This window comes from Delphinapterus leucas, chromosome 10 (assembly GCF_059928025.1).
Source record: "Delphinapterus leucas isolate spDelLeu-1000000601 "Yukka" chromosome 10, BTC_Dleu_Yukka2, whole genome shotgun sequence".
Lineage (NCBI taxonomy): Eukaryota > Metazoa > Chordata > Mammalia > Artiodactyla > Monodontidae > Delphinapterus > Delphinapterus leucas.
In genome coordinates this window covers 39,476,811-39,499,439 of record NC_143138.1, presented here as the reverse complement: position 1 = coordinate 39,499,439, position 22,629 = coordinate 39,476,811, and the positions used below count along the sequence as shown (strand labels likewise).

General features: G+C 42.0%; 1 protein-coding gene and 1 pseudogene across 2 annotated transcripts in view; both read right to left on the bottom strand.

Moving 5' to 3' along the window:
• Window positions 1–9,906, bottom strand: part of TCP11 (t-complex 11) — a 29,485-nt gene extending 19,579 nt beyond the window's left edge. The window contains exons 1-3 of the mRNA XM_022581674.3: window positions 9,498–9,906; window positions 6,640–6,736; window positions 1,751–1,871 (exon numbers count right to left, since the gene is read on the bottom strand). Coding sequence (XP_022437382.2) covers window positions 1,751–1,871; window positions 6,640–6,736; window positions 9,498–9,621 — 342 coding nt within the window. The 5' untranslated portion in view covers window positions 9,622–9,906. The remainder of the gene's footprint in view (window positions 1–1,750; window positions 1,872–6,639; window positions 6,737–9,497) is intronic.
• The window catches only part of LOC149748216 (uncharacterized), a 41,828-nt pseudogene continuing 29,046 nt past the window's right edge, over window positions 9,848–22,629 (bottom strand). The window contains exons 3-5 of the transcript XR_016394461.1: window positions 12,665–12,732; window positions 10,533–11,889; window positions 9,848–10,491 (exon numbers count right to left, since the gene is read on the bottom strand). The product of XR_016394461.1 is annotated as an uncharacterized LOC149748216 (transcript). The remainder of the gene's footprint in view (window positions 10,492–10,532; window positions 11,890–12,664; window positions 12,733–22,629) is intronic.

Genomic DNA, 22,629 nt, shown 5'->3' with positions numbered 1-22,629 from the left:
AGAAACGAAGACCATACATTTTCTCTTTGCTTGTTATAAGCATGGCTTTATTTGTACATGCTAACCATTTTCTTCTCTCTCCATCCCATTATTTTTTTTTTAATTTTTATTTTATATTGGAGTATAGTTGATTTACAAGTTTTGTCAGTTTCAGGTGTACAGCAAAGTGATTCAGTTATACATATATCTTTTTCAGATTCCTTTCCCATTTAGGTTATTACAGAATAATTGAGTAGAGTTCTCTGTGCTATACAGTAGGTCCTTGATGATTTTCTGTTTCATATATAGTAGTGTGTATACATTGCTGCAAATGGCATTATTTCATTCTTCATTTATGGCTGAGTAATATTCCATTGTATATGTGTACCATATCTTCTTTATCCATTCATCTGTCTATGGACATTAAGGTTGCTTCCATGTCTTGGCTATTGTAAATAGTGCTGCAGTGAACATTTGGGGTGCACGTATCTTTTGAATTATGGTTTTCTCTGGATATACGCCCAGGAGTGGGATTGCAGAATCATATGATAGCTCTATTTTTAGTTTTTTAAGGAACCTCCATTATTATTTTATACACAGGTTGTTGGAAGTTAAATTTTACAGTTTAGCCTGTAGGTAATATTCAGTGAGACTATGACTGAATATGAGGTATATCATAGACAGCAACGGTTATAACTGTTGGGAATGTGAGTTTCCTCATTTGGGGAAAAGGATAAGAACTTGTAAGACATATAGCTTTTTTTTTTTTTTTTTTGCGGTACGCGGGCCTCTCACTGTTGTGGCCTCTCCCGTTGCGGAGCACAGGCGCCAGACGCGCAGGCTCAGCGGCCATGGCTCACAGGCCCAGCCGCTCTGCGGCACATGGGATCTTCCCGGACCGGGGCACGAACCCGTGTCCCCTGCATCAGCAGGCGGACTCTCAACCACTGCGCCACCAGGGAAGCCCGGCAGGCAGATTCTTAACCACTGCGCCTCCAGGGAAGTCCCTACCTGTTTGCTTTTTCAAGGCCAGCTGGAAAGTCTCTCTCTCCAGCTTTCTAAGATAAAGTCTTACATAATGAAATGTAATCCCGGGAGTAACATCCCATCACCTTTGCCATATTCTAGTGATTAAAAGTAAGTTTTAGATCTCATCCACACTCAAGGAGAGAGGATTATACAAGGGCATGGATCACTGGGGGTCACCTTAGGGTGTCTCCACCACATACTAGAAAGACATTGCAAAAGGCAAGAGCTTTTCTTCCTGGTTCTGGAATGCTCACATGGCAGGTTCCTATAGTACATGTGGCTCTGCAGGCAGCTGGCTCCTACAGCTGAGAGGCTTCTCCAGTGCTGGACTCTGCAGAGAAAGTGGCTGCTTCTCCAGGGCCAGCTCCTGCAGTACACGGTGGTCAGCAGCACACACAGGCCAGCAACCTCCCCTGGCACAGACATGCCCTCAAATGAGTAACTGGGTCCTTGGGTTTTCCCCATCCCCTGGGGATGAGAAAGGATTCTCCTTATGTCTGATATTCCAGTAGAGTTTTCTTTGCTTCTTACTAGCCCAAAGCCTTCATTTCTCCAATTCCCTGTTATAATAATTTTTATATTAAAACTTCTTTGTTGAAATTACTGTGTGATTTCTGTCTATTGATTAGACTCTGACTGATTCATGGACCATGTTCAGTTAGGATTTGCTAGCCACTGACATTCCAGTGAGTGGGGGCTGTCTAGGAACTTTACATCTACAAATAAAAGGTTCGTCACTCACCTCTTTAATTTCTCTTAGGAGTTCAAGAGCACAGCTGAAGTCTGGAGGAATAGCTAATAATTGCTCTTCCAGATGATCCCAAAAGGCATTGTGCATTGTCTCCTTGACCCTGCCTTCCAGACTGTAAGAAGGTTAAGTGAACAAATTACTTTCTCTACTCAAAAATTGCCAAAAGGTCGTTATCTCCTAAGCCCCAAACAGTGTTTGATATGATCAAAGACCATTATACAGACAGGGAAAGGCCAGGAACTATGTTTGGACAGTAGCAGAGCTGAATAAGCTGGGGTTAAACTTGGATGTCAGGGCACCAGCACAACCTCTCAGAAGGGCTCCTTGTGGTTCCAGCACAGCCCGCCCTCTGCAGTAGGAAGAACCCTGAATAGAGATCGGGCTGAACTTTAGCACTGATTTTGCATTTAGCTTAGAAAAGATGTGACTTAGTTTCCCTTTATGTACACATATAGCAATGAACTAAATGATCTTTCACTTTCTTATAGACCTAAAATCTAGGAAAGGATTTTCCTTCTTTGATAACACCTGAATATCTATAGATACTTCCAAATCAGCAGGTCGAAAATTGAATTCACTATCTTCCCCTTCCAAACCTGTTCCTCCTGTATTCCCAATTTCAATGGCACTACCATGTAGCCAGTCATGGAAGCCAGAAATATCCGTCTTTTTCCCCCCACTCAAAAAAAAAAAAAAAAAAAAAAAAAAGGGACTTCCCTGGTGGCACAATAGGTAAGAATCTGCCTGCCAATGCAGCGGACATAGGTTCGATCCCTAGTCCAGGAAGATCCCACATGCCGCAGAGCAACTAAGCCCATGCGCCACAACTACTGAGCCTGTGCTCTAAAGCCCGTGAGCTACAACTACTGAGCCCGCGTACTGCAACTACTGAAGCCCACGCGCCTAGAGCCCATGCTCCACAAGAAGAGAAGCCACCGCACTGAAAAGCCCACGCACCGCAACAAAGAGTAGCCCCCAATAGCCAACTAGAGAAAGCCAACGCACAGCAACGAAGACCCAATGCAGCCAAAAATAAATAAATAAATAATTTAAAAAAACGTTAAAAACAAACAAACAAAAACCAGAAGCAAAGGTAATTCAATTAGAAAGGATAGTCTTTTCAACAAATGGTGCTGGAACAACTGGACATCCACATGCAAAAATATGAATCTAGATACAGATCTTACACCTTCCACAAATAGATCATAGACCTAAATGTAAAACATAAAACTCTAAAACTTCTAGAAGATAACAGGAGAAATCTAGGTGATCTTGGGTTTGGCAACGACCTTTTGGATACAACACCAAAAGAAAGATCCATGAAAGAAAAAACTGGTAAGTTGGGCTTCATTAAAATTAAGAACTGCTCTGTGAGAGACAAGAGAATGACAAGGCAAGCTCCAATCTTCGCAAAGCACATATCTGATAAAGAACTAGTATCCAAAATATACAAAGAACTCTTAAAATTCAACAATAAAACAACCCAATTTTAAAACAGGGAAAGGTCTGAACTGACACCTCACCAAAGTATTGATATATATACAAATGGCATATAAGCATACGAAAAGATGTTCAACCTCACATCTCATTAGGGAATTGTAAATTAAAGTAACAATGAGATACCACTACACACCTATTAGAATAGCCAAAATCCAAAACACTGACAATACCAAATGCTGACAAGGACGGGGAGCAACAGGAACTCTCATTCATTGCTGGTAGGAATGCAAAGTGTTAAGACCGTCACTCTGGAAGATGGTTCCACAGTTTCTAACAAAATTAAACATACTCTTTCCATACAATCCAACAATAGTGCTCCCTGGTATTTACTCAAATGAGTTGAAAGCTTATGTCCACACAAAAACCTGCACATGGACATTTATAGCAGCTTTATTCATAAATGCCAAAACTTGGAAGCAACCAAGAGGTCAACACTAAAAAGAAATGCACTATCCAGCCCCCAAAAGACATGGAGGAACCTTAAATGCATATTGCTAATTGAAAGAATCCAATCTGAAAAGGCTACATGCTATATGATTCCAACTATAAGAAATTCAGAAAAACCTATGGAGACTGTAAAAAGATCAGTGGTTGCCAAGGGTTTCAGAGTGAGGGAGGGAAGGACGAATAGGTCGAACACAGGGGATTTTTAGGGCAGTGAAATTACTCTGTGTGATACAGAAATGGTGAATACATGTCATTATACATTTTTCAAAACCCACAGAATATACAACACGAAAAGTGAACACCAGTGTAAACTTGAGTTAATAATAATGTATTAATACTGGATCATCAATTGTAACAAATATACTACATTGATATAAAATATAAATAATAGAGGAAACTGTGTGCAGGAGAAAAGGGGGAACGTGAGAACTCTATTTTCCATCACTTTTCTGTAAAACTCAACTATGCTAAAAAATCGTCTATTAATATTTTAAAAGGAATTAATTTTCCTCTGACCTTTATTTAAATGATTTCTCTGACCTATACAGTTAGACTAATAAGAAGAAAAAGAATCATTTGAAAATTCTGAGGCTGTACCTAGTCATTGCCAAATAGTGATTGGTTTTCTGGCATTAAACATCCCCCCTTAGTAATGCATGCTCCTTGTAAAACAAACAAAAGCAATACAAAGATGAATAAAACAAAAATCAGAATTCCTCTCCCAACACACCAATCGCAATCAGCAGAGGTAACCAACTATAATCTAATAGTCTGTTGTGTACTGTAATTGTTCTTAAAGCTTTTCCCCTCACCATATTTGTCCAACCCATCTTCCAAGTTCCATAAATTTTGCTTTTTAAATGTCTCTGGAATCCATCCCCTCCTACCATCATCTCTTACCTGGACTACTACATTAGGCCATTAACTGGTCCCTCTGTCTTCAGTCTTGTCTCTTTTTAATCTGTTCCCCACCAATTCATTCTAAAATCAATGATTTTTCTAAGATGCAACTCCGATCATGAGGTCATGCTCAAAGTCCTTTGGGGCTTCCCATCACCAGCAGTATACACGGCTCATATAACCCTTCCTGATATTGCTCTACCTCCCTTTCAAATTTACCTCCTCCTACCTCACAATACCCTGTGCTCAATCACATCAAGATACTTGTTCAGTTCACACCATTGTGCCTCCAACATGATTCCTCTGCCAGGAGCATTCCTTCCCACCCAGACCACCTCTAAGACTCAAGTCATCATAGGCTAAATCTTCCTCCATAGGCAAATCTTCTCTGATCTTTAGGCAGCTGAGAACGTTCATTGCACTCTATTCACAGAGCTCTGAGTGAACTTATCACTTTCTGTTATTCATCTGTCTCTCTTACAAAAGCTTCTTGACAGCAAAGACAGTGTCTTATTTATTTATAGCTGTAGCTACCTCTATCCCCAGAACTCAACATTTTTCCTGCCACATAATAAGGACTCAGCAAATGCCTGATGAATGAATGCCCAAACATGGGATTTCCCTTAGGAACCTACAATTGTAATTAACTTCATCCTATGAGCCCAAAGTAAAGCCAACTGCCAATAAGGAGTGACCTCAAACTCGATTTCAACCTTTTTCCTGATATAAATTTTGTATTACCTTACTTGAAAACCCAGCTCTGAATAGTACTATTTCCCCTGCTTCATTTCTCCCTCTCTCATTTCCTCTACTCTTTTTTCCTCCTCTCCTGCCAGCAACAGAAACATCTAAGCAGTGAGAGAGATGCTAGAGGATCTGGGTTTTGGTGAAAACCTGTTCCCAGAGAAGCTGTGCTTGACATGGACATCTGCTGGCAAGAGCAGATCAGACCAGGAAGACCAGGGCAGCAACTTGTGGCAAAGAACAGCACTTTAGTAAGAGTCCCTGAAGCTGACAAATGACAAAAACATTTAAGGAAATTGACTTATCACAAGCTGCCATCACACATCTGTCTATTGGTGGGAAATCAGAACTGTTTTAAAATGTAAAATCTGACAATGAATTTACCCACTTAACTGCCAATAAAGCAGCAAGTCATACTTACGGAATGGTTCTTATTTATTGCAATGTCAATATAACTAAGAAGAATGAAAAATAAGGCTTGATGGGGGTGGGTTCTGATCTTGATTCACAAATTAAGCTGATTTATGAAGTGGGGAATGGGGGTGCGGGTGAGGAGTTGAGGGGGCAGTTGAAAACACCACAATGAGAAAATTGATCTTTTTATCTGTGCCTGTTTAAATCTGTGATCACATAGAGAGTAACTGATAAGACAGGAGCCATGTGGTAGGCAACCAATACCAATAAAATGACCCCAAAGATCTAGATCCCTGGTATTCACACCCTGGTGTAATCCTGTACCCTGGAGGGTGGTCTGGATTTATGGGTTCCTTTCTAGCAAACAGAATGTAGCAGAGGCCACGGACGTCACTCCTGAGGTTACGTAACAAAAAGACCGTGGCTTCTGTCTTGGGCACCATCTCTCACCCACTTACTCTCTCGCTTTCTCACCCTGGTTGAGGGAAGGCAGCTGCTGTTTTGTGAGCCGCCCTATGGAGAGGCCCAGGTGGCAAGGAACTGAGGGCAGCTACTACAGGCTAATTCCTCCCCATCTGTCAGAGAAGATCTGAAATCCACCCTAACTATTTTATTATTAAGTGGGGGTCCCAAAGTGAACATCCCCAAAATTGCTTGGGTTTATTCACTGGTTAAATAACATTTGCTTCTTGACCCTCTGATACTAATAATTACAATTTATTACTTTTCTGTTTCAGTTGCTGAGACCTCTAACGGCTTAGATTCAAGCACTGATTGTGTTATTAAATAAAAATGCTTTGAGTCTGGTCAGAATCCATTAGTGCTAAATGCCTATACCAGGATGAATAAAATGGGAAAATTAGAAGAGCCTGTACCTGCTTGGCGGCAAAACCTTCTCTTCCATGTGGAAATCATGATTCATCCCAATCTCCTTGCTCAGCTTGGAAACATCATTAACTGTATCTATCAGACCTGTGACAGAAAGAACACATGAGGTACACCTGAAACTAATGTTCTATGTCACTTATACCTCAACTGAAAAAAAAGAACTTATGGGGGACACCAGTGAATTCAAAGAAGTCTGAATTTCTATTTTATTCAGAGATTCACTCCACTGAGTAGGCTCCAAATTGAGATTCATCACAGTGACTTTATACACACTCATTCGACCATTCCAGTCAGTTATGTTTTCTGAACTCTAGGCCCCATGACAGAGCCTCTCAGTAGCCCAGCATGGGGGTAAGGGAGGACAAAGAAGCTATCTTATAAAAAAACAAAGTGAAACTGATTAAAAACCTTTCTCTTAAGAAATAAAATAATGAAGTGGCAAAGAAATAATTTGTGATTTGCAAAAATAACGTTTATCTAAGGATATTACGATTCCACTCTCCTCTTCCTGCCTCTGATGGAAGTCAAATTCTCCACACAGAGGGTACTGAATGGCGTCAATCTCACTTGGTCTTCTAAAGTAGTTTCCAGAATTTAGGATTTCACAGACTAGTAAATATCCAAAAAGATTTTGAGCAACTGACGACAGCTTGCCAACTTTTTGTTCTGTCAGGTATGGATAGTATGAAATAAGCAAATAAAAAAATCCACTGTAGGTACTTCCCTGGTGGAGCAGTGGTTAAGATTCTGTGCTCCCAATGCAGGGGGCCCTGGTTCAATCCCTCGTCAGGGAACTAGATCCCACATGTATGTCACAACTAAAAGTGTGCATGCCACAACTGAGGAGCTGGTGAGCTGCAACTAAGGAGCCCGCAAGCCGCAACTAAGACCTGGTGCAACCAAGAAAAAAAAAATCCACTCTACCACCACCAAAACCATTTCATAAAAGAAAAAGGATAGTTTAAACTCCCAAAAAGCGGAAAGGGAATACAGTCAGAAAAAAGACTAGTCCTGAAAATTGAATCAATTTAGCTTTAGGAAAAACTCATTACAATATCTTTATTTCATTTCACACAGCATGCTAAGAATTTTGTCACAAACCAGCTCTGGCATTTGGCAACCACTATTCTAAGTTCTTAGTACAGACCTACCTGATAGCATTCTTCCATAATTGGCGTACATGGTAGTTATTATTACTTGGTATAAAAGAGCTGCACACAATAAATCATATTTTCTCACTCTCTTTCAATGAAGCTTCAAAATTTGTTCACAAAAAAGTATTTGGCTCCAAGGTGTGGAGGGGATATAAATGAACTAAGATTGGCCATGAGTTGATAATTGTTGAAGTTGGGTGATGAGTAAATGGGGGTTCATTATTCCAATCTCTCTACTTTTGTATATGTTTAAGTTTTCCATAAGCAAAAAGGTTTAAAAATGTAAAAAGGAAAAATTGCAGAAAAGAGGTTTCATAGGAGAATGCCTTTGTTCTTAGAAGAGACATGAAATATTTAGAGATAAAGTCATGACTAGAACTTCAAGAAAGAAAAAATACATACGTAAAATACAATAAGAGAAAAAAACAGTGTGGCAAATGTTAATGTGGGCATTCGTTGTTTTTTTTACTTTTCAACAGATTTGAAATATATCGAAATAAAAAGTTAAGGGTAAAAGGTGATTGTAAAATTTACCAAAAAGCCACCAGCAGAGTTTCCATTTAGGTAAATGTAAAGGTGAACTGAACCTTAGGTGGACGGGAAGTTCCCTTTATTTTTACAGTCTCTCTGAAGTCTTCAGTTTTGGCCAAAATGGCAAAACACAGTCAAATATGCAAACAGACGTACTGCTAATTCAGTAATGCAAAATCAGAACAAAGAGAAAATCTTCAAAGGGAGATTGAGCTGCTTGTAGCAGCTTATTGAAGGACTGAGGAAAATACACAGAAACACTTCCCAACTACAACAAACCAAAGCTCATAGCCTGCTTTGACAAGATTGTTGTCGCTCAAAAGTACCATAGCACTACGCAACTCCTACAGCTGTAAAATTCAGGAACAGGGAGGGTTCAAAGAGAAATTAGAGGTAAAAACTAAAATAGATTTTTAAAACCCAGATCCCAAGGACAAAGACATTTTCAAGATAATTTGGTTATTCAGGTTAGAGAGTTGTATTGCCTAAATCAGGATTCCAAAGCACCCCATTTGCTGCTTTTCCTTAACCAGCAGCGACCCCGTGTGGCTACAAGAGAAAGAAATGCGATTGAATTTAAAGAATTTAACGCAGTTTGTTGCACGTGGACAGGCCTTCAGATTGATGACTGCTGAAATTGCCTGGTGATTATTACAAGAGAAATGCTGGATGAGTCCCAGTGAGATCAGACGTAAAGTGTGGAAGATACTTTGTGCCCCAATTGGAACTATAAAAGAACATCTCTTATAGTATGAGCTAAAGAGTATGAGGCCAGAGCAGCATTACTAATGCAGTCAACGAAGCGCCGAGAGAACACAATGCCCATCTGGGACCATTTCCGTTCTTTAAAATCTACCCCAGGTGTCTGCCATTTTCCACCTACAAATTCAAAATAAAAGAATACAAAGTTGGCTCTGAACTGACTCAACCTCACATCTTGTCAGATTCAAGAAATCGCTCTTGGGTCACACCCTTCTTCAGGACTAAAAACTCTGAAGATCTTCTGGTCAACAGAGGGCCTGGGGCCTGAAAGTAGAGATTGGGGGCGGGGGGGGGGGAATGAGGAAAAAGGGGGATAGAGAAGTGCGGCGCCGCGGGCTCCTTCCCACCTGACCCACACTAAGCACCCCGAGGGCCGGGGCCGGCGGGGCTGGACCTACGGAAAGGGTGGTCCTTGGGGCTGCTCATGTCTTCCCGGGTCGGTCCTGAGGTTTCGGGCTTACAGGGCCCGCTCTCTGCATCGCCAGGGTCCTTCGGGGGCACGTTTTCCTCCACGTCCGTCATTTTGCTGATGGAATCTGGGTGGGGGAGAAATGGGGCGCTGTGGGCGGCGAGGAAGGGGGCTCTCCAACTACCGAAGGGGTCTGGGGCCCGGCCAATCGCGCCCGACCTGGACAAACTAAGAGGAGGGTGGACAGCTTCAGCGTCTCTCGGGGACCAACAGGGGCAGAGGAGACTGGAGGAACGGGGCTGGGGAATCACAGAGAAGTGAATGCTGGCTCCGCAACCAGGAAACTGAGGCCAGAGGGGCGGCCTGCTCGCCCGAAACGCCCGCCCCAGGCCCACCCGGGCTCCAGCAGCAGGGGGAGCCCACGGCGCTCAAATTCTAAGCCCCTCACCTCCTCCACGGCGACCCGCCGCCACTGCGGAGTCGGGCGGGCTCCTGCGCACCTCTAGACTGGGGCCGTACCACCGCGGCTGGGCACCGACCCGCGCGCACCCCCGCCGCCGCGCCATGGTGGGAGAGTCCGGGATTTGAACATAAACCGCCGCCCGTCTCCGGGGCAACGGGGAGGGGCACGTGCCGGCCGCCGCCCCCTTCTCTGGTGGAAGCGGCCGGCTAGTGCCTCGGTCCTCGAGGGCTCGAAGCCTCCACAGGCCTTTGGTTAACTGGTCCCCGGGTCCCTTCCCTGCCTGACATCTCCCGCCCCCCACGAAAAAGATCACCTGAAACTACTTAGGAAGGGAAGGAGCACTATGTTTTGTTTCTCTTCAGCCTGTTCATAAAACTTGAGAACCACACCCAGGCGGGTTGTTTCCTTAGCACATCCTGGGCCCATTGTGAGAGGTGGGCCCTTCTCCCATTCTCCAGGTGTGGAAGCTGAGAAACGGTGCCAGGTGCTTGTCGGAGCAGGCGCGGGGACTGGGAGGCAGTGTAGGCTCCTCCCACTGAATTCCTGGTCACAGGCTCATCTGTGGCTTGGGGGCTGATCCCACCGCTCCAGGCCCCAGGTCACCAGCATTTCTTGGTTCCTGGTCAGCTCTGTTGCCCCTGGAGTGATGTGAGGACCTGGAGTGACCCCTCCTCTCCAATCCCTGCACTTTGGGGGAAAAAATGAAAAGGAAGTTTCCGTTCCACATTCTCCCATCCTTCTTTATTACTTTGACTTGATTTCTTACCACAAAAGCTTACTTTAAAAATAAATAAAAGATGAAAGTATTGCCTGTAAGAAACCAAGTTCTCATTATAACCCTTGCCTTGTTAGTGTGGAATGTGGATCTTTCTTGCACAACTCCTATATTTTGAAGGGGAAAATTATGAAGAGATCCAAGAACATTTCTGCTTAAGAAAATCCACTTCACTCTGAGGCCCAGGCAGATAGGAGGGGAATGGCCTAGCAAATTTACTGTTTAGCCAGAGAGTATCTCAAATCAATACATACTAAACTTGCCCCTTCCTCTCCATCACCCTTTCCTAGTGTTTCCCTCAGGGATGTCAACTGTGAAGCAGGCTGGCCTACACCCCAAAGCCAGAAGTGGGAGGAAGTTGTCTGACTGCAGCAAAGAGTTAAATGAAAATATGATTCTTCATTATTACAGGGATATATTTAGATTGGGTTGTTGATTTCTCTATTAAAAAAATTTTTTTTTCCAGAATTCTGTTTGGGCATTTTTATTTCTGGGAGAAAGTCTCCAGAATGACACCAGTTTGTTTTCCCACAAAAATGGCATTGCCATAAAACTTGCCCTGCTGATGCCTGAAATTATGAGAGTAGTTCATTCATATACATTACACAGCACCTTTAAGCGTCCTCTTCTTACCCAAATTCTCTGGAAGGGGCAGTAGGAAGAAATAGAAGTGTGGGAGCATGTGAAAGAGGGGAGGAGACAGGCCAGAAGAGGAGGAAAGGATGGGGGTAGGAGAGACAGAACTGGACTTTTCTCAGGGTCAGCGTGGGGACAGCATTTCACGATCTTATCTTTAATAGTTTTCAGAACCAACTAGGCAAAAGTTAGAGGTTGAGGAGAATAGAAAGATGATGTGAGAGATAAACTCTCCTTCCCTTTGGGGTCTTAGTTAATAATAACTGATTTTTGTTTAATGATCTACAAAATGCTTTTACATTGCAAATGTAATGTATGCGCTCTGCATGCAATCCTACCTGTTCAGTAGGCAAGGCAGGTGTTATATTGGACCATTTAATAGATGAGCAAGCTGGGGATCAGAGAGATTTCAGGGAGTTTCCAAAAGTCACACGGCAAGCAGGGTCTTGACTCTTGATCATATACTTCTTATTAATTCACGCCACCTCCCTAACTCTGGCTGAGAAGCTATATAAAAAAGAAAATATAACTAACATATAATGGTATGGTAAGTCCCAGAATGGAGTACAAATAAGAATTGCTACTGGAGGTCAGAGAAAGGGTGAGAGACCTTCCAGATGTTTGGATCAGTTCAAACCCAGCCGTGAGCCAGAATCCTAAGCAAGACTGTGTAACCGATTTGGTCTTTAGAAATGGGTCTCTTGTTCAGCCTGGCTCCCCCCTCAACCTCAGGACCCCTCTTTAAACTCTCCTAATGGGTGAAAATGGATTTTCCACATATGTCCATTCTTTGGCAGGAGTGGCCCTCCTGAGTAACTCAACACCTTTACCCTATTTAAGTGCACATATTTCAAAAGACCCATAAGGCCAGTATTTCTCAAACAACCCAAGGGCAGAGGTAAAGGCCACGTTTCCGCTCACATCACGGTGTGCCCAAAGCTGTCCACCCCAGGGCTCCCCTTTTAAACTAAGATGTCATATGTTTGTTTTAACACTGAAGTCTATTTTCTCTCCTCAAATCTTTGAGTAGAATTCTTGTTCGAGGAGGAAGGGCTTCCTGTACTTGCTGGCACACCTCTGTACCCCTATGGGTGCATATACCCCAGGTTGAGAAGCAGTCTAAGGGAATTTTAGGCAGCAGCTAGAATTTTCCTACTTCTCCACCATTTCCCCACATATGTGCGCTTTAACCCAAGCACAATAGTACGATCTATCCTCATTTGTTAAATACTATCCTGTACACCACCCCACAAGAGCAAATTATACAGAAAGTTGATCTTACCGCAAAGACATTCTGAAAGAGGGGTGGATATAGAGAAGGATGTCAGAGAAGCACTCCTAGGTGGCTGTCTGTAAGAAGTAGAGAAGCACAGGGATTAAGAGGAATCCTGAACATGGATCCGCTAGCTAAAACAAAATAACAAAAACAAAAAATGCCTCATTTTACACAGAAGCATCTTAGGCTCAGTGAGGTTAAATGACTCTGCTAAGGTCACCACCAGTTTACAGAAAATTCAGGACTAGAACCCATATCACAGTCTGTTTATTCCATAATATATAGAGCTAAGCAAGAGTAAAAGCTAATACTGTAAATAAATATTTACATTTCCTAAAGAAAAATGTAAATGATAGACCATGGAATGGAAATAGTAAGAGATGATGTTAAATAGAGGCCTGGACTGCAAGTAGAATAGAGTATACTGGAAGATAAACAGTCAACTAAAGTGGTAGGGACACATAAATACAGGGTGGGACATTTAAATGGAACCATTTGGAGTCGTGTAAACTGGGATCGACTTCATTATAACCTCCCTTATGGTACAGAACCACACGTCAAAACTATTTGCTTTAGTCTTTTGACAAATGTGTTTTCTTCGCAGAACCCAGGAGGAGGGTGAGAAGGGTCAAGGTCATCTGGGGGCAGTCCGGACGAGGCCCTTCAAAGCTCACAGGGAAGTGTGATGGATGGGAAACCATCACAGATCTTTTCAGGGAAGGGGGCTTAAAGAGAAGACAAAGAAGGTGCTGGCAGCAGTGCTGACAGCCTCCTTCTCCAGTCCTGCTCCTTTCTGCATCGGGGTCTTTGCACATACTGTCCCTTCCTCTAACCTCCGGTTACCTCACTGACTCCCTCTCATTCTTCAGGTCTAACTTACGAGGCCTAACTCCCTCACAGAACCTTCCATGGCCCCTGGTTAGCTTCACTCAGTACCCATTCCTTTTTCTTCATAGCAGTCGTCGCAGTTTGTCCTTACACATTTGTGCATGATGAGTAACTCCATCGGGAGACTGTAAGCTCTCTGAGAGCAGGAACTGTGTGTGCTTCATTCACACAGTAGGTGCCCTGCCAATAACTGTCAAATGAACACACAGGCACAAACAGGAGAGGCAGCGGTGCTGAGGGGTCTCTCTGGGCCCAGTGTTGGTTATCAGTGTCTGTCTTTCTCTTTTTGTCTCACAGACATGTTTCCTCTCTTTCTGTGTCTCCTCTCTCCTTGGCTTCCTGTAAGTCTTTTAAACCAGCACAGGCAACATCAGAGAGAAAAGGGAGGATGTTTAGGGTCCTGTGACAGGGGGTCCCCCTGAACTGGGAGGTGGCAGCAGGGGGCAGTGGCACCCTGGGAGTAACTTGCAGAGGCAGGCTTCTGCTGAGGGAGAAGCCTCTCTCTCTCTCTCTCTCTCTGTAGAGCAAGCCAGGGTCAGCAGCAGCCCAAAGCCACAAAAACTGACTTTCAAAGTCCTCCTAAGAGCTGCATCTTTCGACTCCCCCAAACAATCGTGCCTTGTGCCCCAGGACACAGCGCGAGTTACACACTTAAAGCAGTTTCCACAGAACCGCATTCAGTTGGTTTTAAACTCTGGGGAAAGCTGGCAGCCTCTTTGTGGGTTTTTTAAAAAAACTAGTTAGAGGGACAATTAAACCTTTATGGGCCCCAGAATGTACCTATGCAGACATAAATAAGGATCATTCTTCATCACCGGAGAGAATCCACTTTCTGGCAACAGATATATTTTTCTGCCATCGCAGGACAGAGTTGCGCTCACGACTGAGGGCCTTTGTGATTAGGGCAGGTGACAGGGGTCAGCGTGAGCAGAGTTAGAACTTGGACCCTAAGTTCTCAAAATGGACACATCGCAGGCCTCGGGCTTAGCTGTCTGAAATAAATCACAAACTCCCAAAGCCTTCCCAGAAAGCCGCCAGGATTGTAGGCCAAGAACACTCATCTTGCTTCCTCCTTGTGTTACTTTGGGCTAAAATGGTCCATTTGTCAAAGAGCCCTCACTTCTTTATTCCCACTCTTACAACACAATACAATGCATTCACATATTTACAGTGCAATGTCCTTGAAGGGTTGGGATGGTTTTTTTTTTTAATCTAATAATATCATTAAATGCACCAGGGGGCTCTCTTCTTAAAGGAACCTTTGAGTAAAACTCTTTTGTCAAGTGAATCAGTCTTTTGTAAGGCAAATCATCAGCTACCAATTTGTTCTCCAAATCTGAGATTTCACATAAGAGATTTTCTTAAACCAGGCCCACTTTAGATGGTGGCCTGTGCATTTTCTTTTATTTTTCTGACTTTGGTAAAGACAAGCTTTTCCTGAACAGACATTATTGGACCAGGATGAAGGAATCTCAAACACTTGAGAAATAAATCAGTTTCAATCATTCCCGTCATCCATAATTCTTTAGAACCACCAGCCTAAAGCAAAGTATAATGATCTCCCGACAAAGAATTCAGCTGCAGATTTGAGGGCCAGTCTATTTGAAGTCAGTTTCAAAAGAAATGCAGAGAACAGGGGTTTTTTTTTAAAGTTATTGTCTTTTTTTTTTTATTGTGGTAGAATACATAGCATAATATTTATCATTTTAACCATTTGTTAAGGGTACAATTCAGTGGCGTCAAATAAATTAAATCCACAATGTTGTGTAACCTTCACCATTATCTATACCCCAAACCTTTCATCATCCCCAACAAAAACTCTATACCCATTAAACAATAACTCCTCCTCCTCTCCTCCAACACCCCCTTCCTCAGCTCATGGTAACCTCTATTCTAGTTTCTGTCTCTATGAACAGAGAAAAGTTTTAAACTCCAGTTGTACTTTGGGGCTTTTTTTCTTCCCATGGCGTGGGGGGAGAATGGGGAAACCGTGGGCATTCTCTTTGCACCTTGGGGACTCTTCCCAGCGCTGCCTCCCCCCTCCCCGTTCCTCCAACAGTGTCTATGAGATGAAGCCGGAGCTCATTTGAACGGTTTAAACTTGCAGAGGGGCTGCAGCCCCCTGCGGGAACAAAAAGAGGTCACTGGGTCTGAGTCTCTGTTACAAGCTCAGGAATGGCAAGAATTTTCTGACTTCAATAGTCTGAGGAAGTAGGAACATGATGAGCTGGACGGCTGTTTTGGTGTCTGAAGCCTGCATGGAGCCTGCATGCGGCCCATGTTCAGTGCCCATTAGCTACAGAGTGAGTACCTGAGACCTGTCAGGGCTCAGAAAGGTGGGAATGCAAGAAGAGCCATGGAGGGCTCCCTCGGGCACCCTCAAATTCTATGCTATGGAATTTCTCAGATTGAAAAACACTGGCTAAACCACTCCTAACCCCTGCAGAACCTGTATCTCTTGTACCCATTTGTGGCTAACAGATGCACACTCAGAATGACTCACATCCTTCAGTTTGGGTTTTACTTTGCTCACGATGCTTGGAAAGTCTCAAAGGAGCTAATCTCCTCACCTCTGCCCACCCCGCTTCCCCAGTGCACAACTCAGGATAACAGGAGACTTGGCTTTTGAAATCTGATTAATTGTTTCAAGAACTACATAGAGCCTTGCCTCACCAAGCCCGGGGCTGTGAGCCTGCCAGGGGCCCTTAGGACAACTGGGGCAAAGTGATTCCGCGGCACAGAGAACAGTGAGCCATGGGGCGGTGGAAGGGGAATCCCCTCAAAAACAGGAGGCCTGAATTCCTTATGCTGCCCATGTGCTGGTGACCCTGGGCAAGTCACTTCACAGCTCTGGCCTCATTTCTCTTAAGCTGGGTGGAAGTGCTCCCCAACTATGAGAATTTGTGGGAAGTGGAAGAGAAGCAAGGCTTTCTGATAATCTGGAATTCTTGAAACAGGAAACAGCTGTTTCCCATAGGTGCTGATATTAATGGAAAGAATGGCTGCAGAGAGGCGGAGGAGGAAACTTGGGGGAGGGAGAGAGTGGATGGGTATATTTTAGATTTCTTTTAGGACAGGTTGAGAATGAAGTTTTGGTTGGATCTTTGTGAGAAAATATTCAGCAGGCAGGTGGAAAGAAGCAGCTGGAATTTTTAAGGAGAGAGATTGAGACTGATAACAAGAATGGTGTTAGGAGTCATGGTTGATAGATGAAATAGTAATAATACCAGACAACACATATCAAGTGCTTACGATGTGCCAGACCCTCAGGGAGCCCTTCACACAGATATGCGACTATCATTCTCATAACCACCCCACGACAAAGATGGTACTTTTACACCCACTTTACAGATGAGGAGAACTTAAGTATCCTGTCCACGGTCACACAGTGAATATGTAGTAAGACAGGGATTGAATCCAGGGAATCTGACCTCAGAGTTCTTGACCAGTCTTTCTTATCACCTCCTGAAAAGTGGAGGTGTTGGAGCAAACAAGGCAAGCAATGCAGATGGAGGACAGAACCTTGACAAACACCTGTAAGTGGTACTCCCATTTTTGATCAGCTGTGACCTAAAGTCAGATTCTGAGAAGATGAAGGAGTGGGTCAGAAACAACCCAGGTGTACCTCCTAATGTGGTCAATTAGACTGGCTATAAAGAAGGTATTATAGCGCCCATTCTACAGGAAAGGAAACAGGTTCCAAGAGCTTAAGGGACTTACCCAGCTAGTAAGTCTCGGAGACAGGAACTTAAAACCAAGCTGCGTGCTTCTGGAGCCAGCTCTAGAATTGCCTCCCCCAAGCAGTCTTTCCCGCCTGCCCCTCAACAGTCATGCAATGAAACCTCTGAATATTTCTTATATGTTTTCTATAAGGTGACTCCCTTTAATTGCTTTATAGTTGAAACCAGTATCTTAAGTCAGTGCTTCCAGAAGTTGCCAAAGGGTTACCAGCTGCCTTGAAGCAATGTTGAAATTTACTACGTGAATATTCGGATTAATAGAACCTAACTAGAATAATGCAGAGCCTCTTATTTCTGGTTCCTGAGACACGCCCAGCTCATTCCTACCACACCCAGTTCCATGGAGAACCCTGATTGGGGGGGGGTGGGAAAAAAAGCCCATCTCCGTTATAGTGATTGGTTCAGAGAGAGCACGTGACACAAGTCCGGCAAATAAGGCACAAGGAGAGGTCAGCTAGAGGCTTCCGGCAATGTTCTTCATCAGCCTGTTTCATCACACACCCTTAGGGAAGGGAGAGTCTCTCTCCTGGATTTTGACTTTGTCTTCCCAGGGTGGGAGGCCGGGAACTGTCCCTGACGGCCATCTTAATACCAGCTTCACTGCACAGTCTCGGGGAACCCCTGAAAACCCTGCCTAAGATTCCTAAGCATCAAGCCAATACATTACTTATCATTTAAGCTGGTTCGACTTGGGATGCCTGCAGCTCCCAACTCCCACTGGAATACAAGCAGCATGAAGGCACAAGCCATGTCTGCCTCCTTCACTGCTGTGTCCTGAGCCCTTCCTATAGAATTAAGCACGGAGAGAGAACTCATTATAGTTGAATGAGTGAGAGAAGCATAGACCTAATATAGGCTCAGAGGATAATATAGCTAGCAAACACTTTTTAAATCACCTAATCCAAGTCTTCTCTCTTTTCTACTCTACGGTGAGAAAAGAAGCAAGAGTTGCTGTGTTAGAAAGGTTAATAGTTGTCCCTCTAATTAGGGCAGGCAGCCTCTAACGCCCATAGTGAGGATCTTCAATCTCTGTGAGGCAAGCCCTCAGGAGGGATTTGATGCCTTGCACAGTCCAAGTTGGAGAACTAGACACCAGGAAGGGCTAGGCCCCCAGGCTAAATAAAACTTCACCATCAGTTGATTATAGAAATGGGGACTCAGTTAAAAAAAAATACAAATTTTTATATTAAGAGTTTTTTTAAGTACAAAAATACCTTTGAGTGTAATAGTTGGTTGGTTGATGTTTAATGTCGGCTATTTTTCATGAGCAAATTAAAGGAAATACATGGTTATAACTCTACGGGCCTTTAACATGGAAAGCTCCATCTGCATCCCTCTTTGCATATAGGGCTGAAACTACCCACAGCTTCCTTTGCTGGGGACACACCTCTCTAAAAATCCAAACTTACAAAATGAAAGACATGAAGCATTGGTAGACTTCATGACTCTCTTACACTGCAATCCAGAATTCTTGTCTATACTTTTGACATAATATTTTGTTTCTTTTTAAAATCAACTTTATTGAGGTATCATTTCCGTGAATAAAATTCAGCAATTTTAAGCATACATTTTGATGAGTTTTGACAAATATATATACCAGGGAACCACCACCACCGCCACAGTTAAATAGAATACCTCCCTCATACCCAGAGGTTTCCTTGTGCCCATCTGCAGTCAATACCCATCTCCTTATCCCAGTCCCCAGGCAACCATGGATCTGCTTTCTGTCACTATAGATTAGTTTTACTGGTTCTGAAACTTCATATAAATGGAGTTATACAGTATACAGTTATATTAGTCAGCTAGTAAAATACTGCAGACTGGGAGGATAAAACAACAGAAATTTATTGTCTCACAGTTCTAGAGGCTGGAAGACCAAGATCAAAGTGTCAACAGGTTTGGTTTCTCCTAAACCCTCTCTCTCTTTGACAGATGACCTCCTTCTCTCTGTGTCCCTGTATGGCCTTTCTCTGTGTGGGCACATCCCTGGTGTCCCTTCCTCTTTTTATAAGGACACCAGTCCTGTTGGATTAGGGCCCCACCACCCTTATGAGCTCATTTAACCTTAATTACCTCTTTAAAGGCCCTGTCTCCAAATAAAGTCATATTGGTTAGGGCTTCAACATATGAATCTGGGGACACAATTCAGTCCATAACAGTAGTCTTTTGTGTCTAACATCTATGACTCAGCATAATGTCTGTGTGATTCATCCATTTTTGTGGCATTTATCAGTTTTTTCCTTTTTATTGTAGAGTGTTAGTCCATTCTATGAATATACTACAGTTTTTTATCCATGTATCTGATGGTGGATATTTGGCTTATTTCTAGCTCTTGACTTTGTGAACAAAGCTCCTATAAATATTCTAGGGTCTTTTTGTGGACACATGTTTTAATTTTTCTTGGGTAAATACCTAGGAGTGGAATTGCTAGATAATATGGTAAGTTTGTTCAATTTTATAAGAAACTGCCAAACATTTCTCCCAAGTGGTTGTCTCATTTTACATTTCTACCAGCAGTATACAAAAGTTTCAGTTGTTCCACATCCTTACTAATACTTGGTATTGTCAATCTTTTCTTTTCTTTCTTTCTTTTTTTTTTTTTCTGTTAAGCCATTCTGGTAAGGGTGTAGTGGTTTCTCACTGTGGTTTTAATTTTCATCTTCTTGATGACTAACAATGCTGAGCATCTTTTTTTGTGCTTATTTGTCATTCAGATTCCTCCTCTGGTGAAGTGTCAGTTCACATCTCTTGCTTACTGTAAAAATTGGGTTGTTTTCTTATTGTTGAGTTGTAAGAGTTCTTTACATATTCCGCATACAACTCCTTTATCAGTAATATGCTTTGCAAATATTTTTCTCCCACTCTGTGACTTTCATTCTCCTAACAGTGTCTTTCATATAGAAGAAATTTTCATTTTCATTAAGTCTGGTTGATCAATATTTCTTTATGGATCATGCTTTTGCTGTCATGTTGTATTGAATAAAGAGTTTTACTTCTTCCTTTCCAATATGGATGCCTGTTTTTTTCTTGTCTTATTGTACTGGCTAAAACCTTTAGTACAATGTTGAATAGAATTGGTGAGAGGAGGTATCCCTGTCTTGCTCCTCATCTTGGAGGGAAAGCATTAAGTTTCACCATTAAGTATGATGTTAGCTGTAGGTTTTTCACAGATGCTTTTTATGAGGTTGAGGAATTTCCTAGTTTGCTTAGTTTTTAATGTGGAATGGATGCTGTATTTTTGTCAAAATTATTTTCTGTATCTATTAAGATAATCGTATGTTTTTTCTTTCTTTCTTTGTTAATAACATGAATTATATTGATTTTCAAATGTTAAGTCAACCTTGCCTTCCTAGAATAAATCTCACTTGGTCATGATGTATTTTGTCTCTTTATATATTGATCTTATTTGCTAAAATCTTGTTTGGAAATTTTGCATCTACGTTCACAAGGAATATTGGTCTGTAGTTTTATTTTCTTATAAATTCGTTTGTATGGTTTTAGTATCAGGGTAATACCAGCTTCAGAATGACTTGGGAAGTTTTTCTCCTCTTCAGTTTTCTGAGTTTGTATATAATTGGTATTTTTTCTTCTTTAAATATTTGCAGAATTTACCAGTGAAGCCATCTAGGCCTGGAGTTTTCTTTGGGGGAAGGTTTTAAGTTGCAAATTCAATTTCTTTAACAGATACTGGGGACTTCCCTGGTGGCGCAATGGTTAAAAATCCACCTGCCAATGCAGGGGACACAGGTTCAAGTCCTGGTCCGGGAAGATCCCACATGCCGCAGAGCAACTAAGCCCGTGTGCCACAACTACTGAGCCTGCGCTCTAGAGCCCGCGAGCCACAACTACTGAGCCTGTGAGCCATAACTACTGAAGCCCACGTGCCTAGAGCCCATGCTCCACAACAAGAGAAGCCACTACAATGAGAAGCCCACGCACCACAACAAAGAGTAGCCCCTGCCACCACAACTAGAGAAAGCCCACATGCAGCAACGAAAACCCAACACAGCCAAAAATAAAAATTAATTAATTAATTAATAATAAAAAAAAGATACTGTGCTATTCAGGTTACCTATTCTCTTTAAGTGAGTTTTGATAGTTTGTCTTAGGAATTTGTCTGTCGCATATAAGTTGTCTAATTTATTGTTCATTGTTGACATAGGCAAAATGTTCATAATATTCCCTTATTATCTTTTTTTACCTGTAAAATCTGTAGTGAGGTCACCTCTCTCATTACTAATATTGGTAATTTGTGTCTCCTCTCTTTTTTCCTGATCTAACATGGTTAATATTTATCAGTATTATTGATCTTCTCAAAGAACTACCTTCTGGCTTCATTTTTCTTCATTGTTTTGCTGTATTTTATTTCATTAATTTCTGCTCTGATCTTTACTATTTCCTTTCTTCTGCTTATTTTGGGTTTCATTTGCTCTTCTTTTTCTAGTTCCTTAAAGTGGAAGCTGAGATGACTGATTTGAGACCTTTTTAGTACCAAATTAGTAGCAGCCCACAAATTTTGACATGTTGGGTTTTCATATTCAGTCCATTCAAAATACATTCTAAATACATCCCTTTTATATTTTTTACTTGGCCCTTGGTTATTTAGAAGTGTGTTATCAAGTTCCCAAATATTTGGAGATTTTTCCAAGAATCTTTCTGTTATTAACTTCTAATTTAATTCCATTGTGATGAGAGGACAAATTTTTTATGACTTGAATTTTTAAAGTTTATTGAGACTTACTTTGTAATCCAGAATATGGCCTATTTTGGTAAATGTTCCATGTGCATTTGAAAATAATGTACATTCTGCTGTTGTTGGATAGAGTGTTCTATAAATGTCAGTTAGGTCAAGTTGACTGATGGTGTTTGTCTTCTATACCCTTGATTATTTTCTCCCTACTTGTATATCAATTAATAAGAGAGAGCATTGAAATCTCCTATTATAATTGTTATTTGTCTATTTCTCCTTGCAGTTCTATCAGTTTTTGCTTCACATATTTTGAAGCTCTGTTATTAGGTGCATAAACTTTTAGAATTAAGTCATCTTGATGAATTGCCCACTTTATGATTATAAAATGATCTTCTTTATACCTGGAAACATTCTTTGCTCTAAAATTTACTTTGTCTGACGTTAATATAGCCACTACATGTTTCTTTGTTTGTTTGTTTCACAACTATTTTTAATCTAATAATATATCATAGACATCTTTCCAAGACATAGCCATCTTTCTTGAGATATACTTGACATATAACATTATATTAGTTTCAGGGGTACAACATTTTGATTTGATATACATATATATTGCAAAATGATCACCACAATAAATCTAGTTAACATTCATC